Genomic DNA, 10,709 nt, shown 5'->3' with positions numbered 1-10,709 from the left:
ATTTGCTCATCGCTGCCAAGAATTGCTGGGGGTGTCCCGCAGATCAGGCAAGCCAGAAAGAGCAAAAGCTATAGATGACTTCCAGCTTATTATGTTTGCACTTTAAACCTGGGTATTACATTTGGAGTTCCCGTTGTGGACGAATCCAACTAGGAACCATGAGGTTGAGGGTTTGATCCCTGGCCTCGCTCAATGGGTTAAGGATCTGGCGTTGCCGTGAGCTGTGGTGTAGGTCACAGATGCAGCTCAGATCCCGTGTGGCTGTGGCTCTGGCGGAGGCCGATGGCTACAGCTCTGATCAGACCCTTAGCGTGGGAACCTCCATATGTGGCAGCTGCAGCCCTAGAAAAGATAAAAAAGACAAAAAACAAAAACAAAACAAAAGAACACCTGGGTATTATATCCAACTAGGGTTGTCAGATTTGGCAAATAAAAATACCCAGTTAAGTTTCAAATAAACAACTGTTTTTCAGTATGTCCCAAATACTGCATAGGGCACACTTACATTAAAAACTTGTGTGTTATTTATCCAAAAATCAAAGTTAATTAGGCCTCTTCAATTCTATCTGGCAATCTAAAACATCTAAAATCTAAACACCAACATCTAAAATCCACTCTTCTTGAGTCTGAAATCCATCCCTCCTTTCATTGAGCTTTGCTTTGCATCCTTTGTTGGGTTTGAATTGTGGGTGGCTCCCTCAGGGTAAAACCTGCTGGCCAGCTAAGCCCCCGACAGCTGAGGGGCCCTGCTTGGCTCCAGGAAAGCCTACACCTTGGAGCATGCACAGGAGACCCCAACAAAACCCTCTGAGCAGGCTGGGAGGAAAGCTAGCAGGGTCTGAATAGATACCAAGCCCTCCCACTGTAGGATCCAGCCTGCTGTGGACCCACTCCAGACCTCTGTCCCCTGCTCCCCCCATCCCCCCACCGACAGGATGAGCCACTTACACAAAGGGCCTTGAACCAGGTCCTTACGGCCCAGAGCTTATCCTAGAGTGGCATTTCCCTGCCTGGACACCCCAGCACCTCCAGCAGCCCTCACTCGGAGCAAAGCCAAGCCAAGCAGCCCGGGCCTCCTACCATCTCTGTTGGTGTCCATCTGGCGGAAGATTTTTTCCGTTCTCTTCTCTGGGGTTGACTCATCTTCAGGCATTTTCATCACAGAGGAAACCATCTTATAGATTGCCTGGGGACAGAAGCGACAGGGTAGTAAGACGGGAACATGGCTGGGTTTGGCACACAGTGGTCCTATTATTCAACCTCCCAAATATGGGGGTGAAGGGAACGCCTACCACTCCCACAGAGAGCCTGAAACAGCTCACACTCTGTTCCTGACCATCTGTTGCCAAAAAGTCATGGGCAGTTGCTGGTGAGAGCAGCCAGGCCAGCAGAGCTTGTCCAGCACTAAGAAACTTTAGAAGCGACAACTAGTGAGATGATCCACTAGACCCCTCATGTCTCTAAACTTATGTATTTATTGCATTTTTAGGGCCACACCTGCGGCATATGGAGGTTCCCAGGCTAGGGGTCCAATGGGAGCTACAGCTGCCTGCCTACACCACAGCCACAGCAACGCAGGATCTGAGCCGCCTCTGCAACCTGGATCACAGCTCACGGCAATGCTGGATCCTTGACACACTGCGTGAGGCCGGGGATTGAACCCACAACCTCATGGTTCATAGTCGGATTCGTTTCCACTGTGCCACCATGGGCACTCTCTAACTTTAATGTGTATGTGAATTCCCTGGGAATCCTGTGACTCTGCAGCATCTGATTGTGTTGGGGAGGTTGGAGAGGTTGGGGGTGGGGCTTGAGATTCTACATTTCTAATGAGGTTTCTGTGTGCTGCTGCTGCTCCTGTTCTGACGTCCTCACTGTCAGCCTGTAGGTGACATTCCTCAGGGCCAGAGAGACAGGTTGGTGTCTGCAGGGGTCTCTCTCTGGGTCCCTCGGGGATAGAAGCACTGACAGTCTGTAAGGACGTGCCCTCCTCTTCTCCCAGGCAGACAATACCAATCCATCCCAGGGCTCTTGCCCCTTGTATGAAGCAATCGTCTCCCATTCCTTCTCAGCAAGCGGTCAGGTATCCCCAGGAGGGGAACAATGTGCCATTTGAGTTTTGAGTTAAATATAAAATCTCAGCTTGAGATAAACTGGGCACTGAAATCAGATGGGCAAAAGAGGGTTCTACTGAACAGGTTTAGGGAGCAGTACCATAAGTATCCTCCCTGCCACCCGTGGATCTCTTGTGGCACTCAGGAAGGGCCTGGAAGGCCCCAGCCATCAAAATGTTTTATTTCGGAAGAAGAGTGTAAAGTCATTGTTTTTATCCCTAGACCATGGTTGTGGCTAGTCAGATTCACTTTGGGACCCTGAACCCTAGCAAAGAGGTTTAGAAAAAGTAGATTTTGCCAGAGGGTGGGCAGAAACATCTGGAAAGTGCTAGAATTTGGGATGCAGTGGGACAGTTAGAAGGAGGGGAGAAAGGAAGGCAGTGGAGGGAAAGGAGCCTCCAAGGGGAAAAGTGGACCCAAAAAAAGGTGGAAAAAAAAAAAAGATGAAGGCTCAACCTCTGCTTTACAGTCTTGTTCAGGGTCAACCCTGCCTCAAGCTTCTAAAAGATTCTGGAGAAATGAGGGTAAATGTTATCACCCCAGTCAATAACACAGGAATGAAAAATGGACTCACCCAGTGTGCTGATGCTCGGGCCGATCCCACCCCAGAGGGGCCCCGTTGGCCAGGCTCTCTGAATCCGACTTGAACCCACCCAAAGCCCAGGCTGAACTGAAGAGCTGCCTCCACCGTGACTCTGTCTGGGAGGAGGGGCACGCTGGGCGTCATGGCCCTGGGGTGATGCGTGTCACTGGGGTAAGTTCGGCCACAGTCAGCTTTCCCAAGGAACGTGCGCTCAAGCGCACTCCAGAGGCGAGGGGCAAGCCACGCTCTGTCTTCCTCCTGGACCCCTCCTGCTGTCCCTGCCAGTCCAGGGCTGCCCTGCCATCCATGCTGGGGCTCTAGGGGCATGTGCCAAGCTAGTAGGGACACCTGACTCCTTGGGGGAGCTAGAAAAGGCCATAGAGATAAAGCCTTTTTTTTTTTTTTTTACAAATGAGAAACCAGAGGTGCTGAGTTTCAGGGCCAAGTGAATATTTAGCAACAGGAAGGAGTGCGGAAGTCTCTGCAGACCAGCTATGCCTTGATTGAGGTCCAGCACCCTCTCCTCGGCCTTCTTTGCTCCCCCATGAAACTCTTGACCCAGACAGGAATCAGTGGCACCAACTGATGGACTCGTGCACACACACACACCTTGCACAGATTTCAAGCTTAACACAATCTAAATATTTTGTGCATTCATAAGCCAGGAATCTTAGAACAACAACAACAAAACAGGATCTAGAAACGGGTGTCCCACTAGATCACAAGTGCACCCCTTTAAAGGTGCAAGAGCTGATACATCTCAGGAGTTGCAGAGGTGATGTGCATTTATGGGCAAATAATACGTTTGCTTTTTGCCAGAAGTCTTTTTATTTTTCGGCTGTACCTGTGGCATGTGGAAGTTCCCAGGCTAGGGACTGAACCTGTGCCATGGCAGTTGCAGTGACGGTGCCAGATCCTTAACCACCAACCACCAGCAAGCAGGGAACGTCTTTTTTTTTTTTTTTTTGCTAAAAGTCTTAAGGATGCTGTGTCATCAGCCTTCTTTGGGGCTATGCTGTTCCTTCCCTGAGTCTGTTCGGGGCTTGGTAAGGTCCCATAGTATCAAGTAAAACTCACTGGTCTGGAACACTCCTTGGAGCTCTCAGCCTCTAAGAGTTGAGGCTCATGAAATTCTCCTTCTGGGGATTCTGAACGGAAGTCCACTGTATAATAATTGAGAGATTATTTTCTGAATACTCTGCTTGAACAAATGAGTGAAAGACCAAGCAAAGAGATGAATGTGTGTTGAGAAAGAAGGCTTTCACACCCAGCAGAAAGCCTTCAAGAGTTTACTCTGCAGCTGTAAGGTTCAAGGAATGGGGTTGGGGCAGAGAAATGAGGATAGGTTAACACACACACACACACACACACACACAAAACCCATAAACAAAAAAACAAAAATGAAGAAAGTCAAGATGCCCTTGCAGGAGTACATTTGTGAATGAGGCTTCTGGAATCAGGCAAGAGATGCAAGGTCTGAGTATACTGTGGAGTTGAGGAGGAAGGAAGTGAGGGCACCTTTAAGAGGCTCACATTTCCAGATGGCCCTTTCATAGCACTCAGACCAGATTTTTTTTTTTTTAAATGTTCATGAGCTCACAGGAAGGGATTAGTGGATTATTCACAAAACCAGGTCTATAACATGGGGGGTACTAGAGCAGTGAGCACAGAGATCAGGTGACCAGGCGTCCCAGAGTAAGTGGGCGATAGCCTTGCAAAACCTCAGTGGGGGATCGTCCGTCCCTTTGTCCTCTCCCATGGCGTCAACAACCCCGCACTCATTGTATTAGAGCTCGGCCTCCAAGGCCCAGGAGAGAAAAGACAGACCCTCAGATAGCGATCTGAAACAAATCATGTCTTTTATTAGCTCCAGCTCCACGCCCCCCCCCCCATTTAATGGGATTAAACCATGAAGAGCCCAGGCTACTTCCCTATTTTATTTTTAGCCATGTCAATGAGAGGCCCAGCAGGGACATCCTGTTTTTAATTAAAGTTGAAGAGCCCTATTCTTGTCTCTGGGTAAATACAGAGCTATGGGACACTCAGGAGTCCCACTCTGGCTCTGCCCTATGCAGGCTCAGGACAGCGCCACCTATGGTCAGGGGTCTTACAAGCTTCCTTGTGGCATACACACACACACACACACAGACACACACGCACACATATACATACATATATGTTTTTTCTTTTTTCCTCTGAATGAACCACCCTTCAGAATGCTGGAAAGGAAGGACTCGTGTCTGAACCAATCAAGGTTGTGGGATTAACTGAGGGCAGGCCCAATGCCAAGAGCTAAAGCTCAGTCTTCTCTTTGAAGGAAACCAGACTGACTTTGCATCCGAAGATGCAGGGTCTTATAACCGGACACCCAAGGCCTCATGACAACCCACCAAGGGCAAAAGAAGTTTAGCAGTACAGGGTTGGTTTTACATTATGGAAAAAGAACAGCCCCCCACTTCGAAGGACATCTCATATCAGGAAAGGAGGGTAGAGAGAGGTCTCGAGGATCTTGGAAATACTTTTAAAGTGGGCTCGATATCGCTCTGTCTAGAATCACATAAGCCCTTTCTTGCTTAGAGCTAGAAGAATACATTAAGTCAGTAGCTCCCATGATGCTCTGCCAAAGCGATGTAGGTGCTTTCACAGGTGGGGAGAGAACGAGGAGAGAATAAGGGTCCTGCCCCTTTTTTCAGCCAAAGAAGCTCCTTCTTACATTAGGTTTCATCTAAGAGTTTACTTGAAAAAATAAACTCCTTACTGTCCAGTCCCAGTTGCCTCTAATTTTTTTTTTTTTGTAAATAGTCCTACCATCCACCACCCTGTTATTACCCAAAGACATCTCTGATATGTCTATCATCTATCTCCACATCCAGATGGTCAACTAAACCTATCAACTCTGCCTCCTTGATATTTTTCTAAGTTTATCATTCTTGCCCATTCCTCCTGCCACTGTCTTATTTCTTTCTTTCTTTCTTTTTTTTTTTTTAGGGCCGCACCTGCAGCCTATGGAGGTTCCCAGGCTAGGGGTCCAGTCAGAACTGTAGCCGCTGGCCTATGCCACAGCCATGGCCATGCCGGTGTCTTGTTTCAAATCCGTGGTGGTACCCATCATTTTCAGTTTGGGGCAATTACCATGTTTTTTTCAATGTTATAGAAAGTGCTCTGCAAAGGCTGCTTCAAACGGCCCCTTCAGAAGATCCCATTTACTCTCCTAAACAGACATTCTGGAGCTGCTGTTTTGGGACTTCACATTTGATGGGGGAAGGGGAGGCAATACGGAGCCTGTTTGTGCAATGTCTGACTGTGAGGTGCCAGTGCAGTGTGTGAGTGGAGTTGTCCATTCAGAGTTGCTCATAGGAGACATGAAGACCTGGACGGACTCTGCTTCTTCATCCATAAAACGGGGTTGCTGTGAGGATTAAGTGAGAAGATGAGGTTGCTGTGAGGATTAAGTGAGAAGATGCACATGTTCCAGGCTGACTCATGTCCTGCAAAAATTCACATCCACCCAGAATGTTGGAACGTGACCTGATTGGGAAATGGGGTCTTTGCAGATGTAAGTGAGCTAAAGTGAGACCACGCTGGACGAGGGCAGGCCTTAATCCAATGACGTGTCCTTAGAAGAAGAAGGAAGTGTAGACACAGACACACAGGAGGAACATCATGTGATGAATGGAAAGATGCAGCCAAAACACACCAAGGTGCCCCAGCCACCACCCAGCGGCAACGGCGGAAGACAGAAGACAGGCATGGAAACAGAGTCCCCCACGGGAGCCTCTGGAAGGAACCAGCCTTGCCCACACCTTGGTGTTAGATTTCAGGCCTCTAGAACTGTGACAGAATAAACGTCTGCAGTTTGAAACCACCCAGTTTATGGTAATTTGGTAAGTTACCCCGGGAACACCAACACAGCATGGAAAACAGTGAACACGATGCCTGGCCCTTAACTAGCACCGAGAAGATGAGACTTCCCAGAAGCAATGAAAGGAAGAGAGGCCTGAGGCTGGACCTCTGCTTGGGAACATCCATGTTTATTTAGAAACAGGAGAGGGAAGAGGGGTCCACAGAGGGGAGCTGGAGGGTACAGAGGAGAGGGCCCTGTGGTTAGTCGGCCCTCACCCATGTTGCTGATGCATAACTAAACTCTTAAGCTCTTATGCGGCTTCACCCATAAGACTAATCCCCCCGTAAGAGAGGCAGAAACCAAACACCACTGACAAACCAACGCTGAGATTAGTCCTTAGAGGAAGTCACTAGCCTGAGCAGTTGCTTGAGAGAATTTTCTCCAGGAAAGAACTCGAAGCCTCATTCCAGGGTAACATCTGCGGTCCACACTCATAACTGAGAATCAGGCCAGACTTAGGAGCTGGATTCCCAGAGGCCACATCAAGATAGCCTAGAAGCTCTTGCCAACTCCCCCTCACCACCCCGCCGCCCTTTCCACAATCAGAAGAGCGCATTGTTTTAGGTCCCCAAGGCACATATTAAAAGTGACATAGTGTCTATGATACCAATTTAGAAAGATCTTTGGGAGAAAAAAATGCCAAGTGGTTCTAGAAAGAAAGTAACCAAATCTCTTTGGGCCCCAATTTTAACCCTTTGTAGTACAGATACTGACAAACGAGTTGTCTGAATTGCACACAGCTGGTGCCCTTGAGACCAGGTCAGATTAATGTGTGCGTCTGCTTGGTATTTGTGGACAGCAACCCTTTTCATGGCCAACACCATCACCTCCCTTCCTCTTCATCTGGTTGCTCTATAGGTACATATGCCTTATTCTGAGTGAAGGAGAAATACTATCCCTATACCGCTAAAAGAAACAAACAAAAAAGGCCGTCTTCTGTGATGGGCTGCCAGCAGAAGCCCAACCTCCTTCCTTTAGCTTTCCTTCTTTTTCTTTTTTCCTCTTTTTTGGCTACCCTGCGGCATATGGAGTTCCCAGGAGAAGAAACAGATCTGAGCCGCAGTTGTGACCTATGCCGTAACTGTGGCATGCTGGATTCTTAATCCACGGTGCCGGGCTGGGGATTTAACCTCTGTCCCAGCACTGCAGAGACACTGCCTATCCCATTGCGCCACAGTGGGAACTCCATAGTTTTCACTCATTTAAAAGGTGTGAAAATGTAGACCAAAGGTGTTAAAAAGTTCACTCTGCCTTCATCAAAAGTGCCAATTAACCTTGAATCACAAAAAGGAGGGAAAGTCTGATTCTAAGACAACACTAATTTGAACACCAAGTATTTTCAAACCAATCATTAACATCCAGTAATGAATATGCTAATTAGAAATTATTCCAACCTGGTTATTAAAGTGAGTTCCCCAGCAACCTCTAAAGGTAACACAGTGCTAGCCTATATATTCCTTTCAGAAAGTCTCTAACTGGAACTTGAGAACAAACCCAAACAGGGCGTCCCCAACAGTCTCAGTGGATGAAATGCACCTATAGGCTTAAATCAACAGTGTGGATTTAGCCACAATCTCTGGTGCCAACCACACTCTGTCTTGAAAGGTCATCTGGCTGTTCCTTGAATCCTGTGAGCATCAGAGCCAGCCCAGAAATTTTAGCTTATTCCCAGTTGGGCTAATGTTTGGTAGGAAAGACAACAACTAAGAAGGCTGTGAACTCCTAAAGTTATCTGTACAGGAATATCTCTTCTGTGAGTTCCACCAATTGGAGGTTTAGTTGGGTGACCTCCCTTCTCTTTGTGAATGGACATTTTATTACTAGGTAAACTTAATAGAAAGTTCTGTTACCTTGTCCTTTGAATGGGAAATAACCTCCCTTTATTTTGTGGTGAAACATTCCGCTCCAGCTTGGAAACTCCTATGGAATAACGGTGGCCAGCATTTACTAAGTGATACCCCATGAGAGGCACTATCCTAGGTGCTCTACTTGCAATAACTATTTAACCCTTATGATTACACATGAGGCAGGTGCTATGATTAGTTCCAGTTCACCAATCATGAGAACAATGCTCTGGAAGATTAAATAACTAACCCAAGGGAGAGAAGAAAAAGGAGACTGAAAAAGGAGAGATGCAAGTTGATATTCACCTGCCTTGCCCAAGACGCCAGTTCTTCCCTTGGCTCTCTCTCCATCTTTATTTTGGATACAGGTGATCAATTTTTGTCTGAGCCTGTGATTTTCATTCAGTCATAAGTGTAAAGCAATGAAACTTATGTCCTCCAACCCAAGGACAGTCCTGTAATTAAAAATGTGTTCCTCCAAGGTTCCTGGTTACTCTCTGAGAACTTACTGTCTGAGAAAAGAGGGGCCAGTTTCATTTCCTGTTCTTTCTGCATTCTCCCCCTGGGAGTGCTGTGGTCCTGTTGATAGATTCCTTCATGTTCCCTCACCCCCAAGAACCCAGAGAGGACCAGAGCATTCACATGGCTCAAAGGGCAATGCCACTCATGCACTTGCCAGCCCCTTCCTTAGACACAGTCTGTGCTGGGCTGGATGTGGATGATCAGACCTGCCTCTGGCTGGGTCCAGGGACAGGGAATTGTGTGGGGCAGGAAGGATTCTCCTTCCTCTTGCAGCAGTGGGCAAAGAGGAGCACTGGAGAGGAGGATCTGCTGTTACAGGGGGACGGTCAGAGCTTTGATCTGGCCTAAGACTCATGGAAGGTGATTTTGATGCAATAATGAAATATTGAACCTAAATCATGTTCCTAAGTTTGTCACTTAAACAAACACGTGAATGTGAAAATGTTCAGGACTCTAAAAATAAATCTGCATATGGTTTTGCTTTTTCACCCAGATGTTGATATAGCACAAAGTTATTTTTTTTTTTAGAAAGGAATGTAACTGCATTTTGACATATGTGGTAGCCTGAATAGTGGTCCCTCAATGATGGGTATGTCCTCATCTCTGAAACCTGTGAATATGTTGCCTTAAGACAGTAAAAAGGACTTTTCAGATGTGGTCAATTTAAGGCTCTTGAGATGGAGAGATTATTCTGAATTATCTGGGTGGACTAGTGTACTCAGAGGGGTCTTTATGAGGAGAAGAGAGAAGAATGAGATACCAAGAGGAATGGCAATGTGAGAAGAACTCCATCTAGTCTTTCTGGTTTTGAAAGAGGACAAAAAGGGCTACAAACCAAGGAATGTGTCAGAAAGTAGGAAAGGCAAGGAAACGGATTTCCCTCTAAAGCCTTTAGAAGAAATGCAAGCTGCAGATGTCTTGATTTTAGCACAGTGAAACTGATTAAAGACCTCCAGCTTCCAGAACTGTAAGCAAGTACATGTGTGTTGTTCTAAGCAATGAAGTTTACGGCACCTTGTTACAGCAACAAGAGGAAACCAATATGGTATATTTTGTGTTACAGGGTCCGCAACAGAGGTCTTCCTACCAATGCAGGAAAAACAAAAGGCTTCCAGTTTTTTTACCACCAACAATATTCTGTGGATATCAAAATTAAACCACAGGAAGCAACATTAGGGAATTAAAACTAGAATATTTATGGAGTTTTAAACTCCATTCATAGTCAAGCCTCATCATAAAATTTGTTTGGACCCAATCTTCACCCTGGCCGGTTAATTAATATTTGTAGGTAAACATTATGAATTTGCATTTTACATTAAGTGGCTTGAATTTCTAAATCTTGGAGGGACAGAAATTCAGCCAAGAACTTATGTGCTGACACTTGTAATCAAGCTGCATTTTCACTTCCTTTAACAAATAGAACCTTACTTTGGTCATGATTCTGCGGGCCCACCACCTGCCTCTATCTCATCACGTTCTAGCAGATATTTTCCCAGGCACAAAACAAACACCTACAGGACAGTGATGTCTCTGGAGTAATTGCAGCATCTGCAAATATGTGTTCTTCTAAATGGTGCGGACCAGAGAGAACCGAAAAAAATGATAATCTCCACAAAACCACAGAGCTCCTTGAGACAGTGACGAGGCCTGGAGTGTGGGCTTTCAATGAAGAGGGGGTGGTGAAAGGAAAAGAAATAGAGTAGGAAGTTCAGTAATATTCCACAGCAAATTCCAATTTAGTC

General features: G+C 46.6%; 1 protein-coding gene across 17 annotated transcripts in view; it reads right to left on the bottom strand.

Annotated features, from left to right (window-relative positions):
* The window catches only part of NCALD (neurocalcin delta), a 445,133-nt gene that overhangs the window by 4,460 nt on the left and 429,964 nt on the right, over positions 1-10,709 (bottom strand). For all 17 annotated transcript variants that reach the window (XM_005662922.3, XM_005662927.3, XM_021088582.1 and 14 more), the window contains one exon: positions 1,081-1,186. In XM_005662922.3, the coding sequence (XP_005662979.1) occupies positions 1,081-1,186 (106 nt within the window). The remainder of the gene's footprint in view (positions 1-1,080; positions 1,187-10,709) is intronic.

Source organism: Sus scrofa, chromosome 4, assembly GCF_000003025.6.
Source record: "Sus scrofa isolate TJ Tabasco breed Duroc chromosome 4, Sscrofa11.1, whole genome shotgun sequence".
NCBI lineage: Eukaryota > Metazoa > Chordata > Mammalia > Artiodactyla > Suidae > Sus > Sus scrofa.
This window is presented reverse-complemented; position numbering and strand designations above follow the sequence as displayed.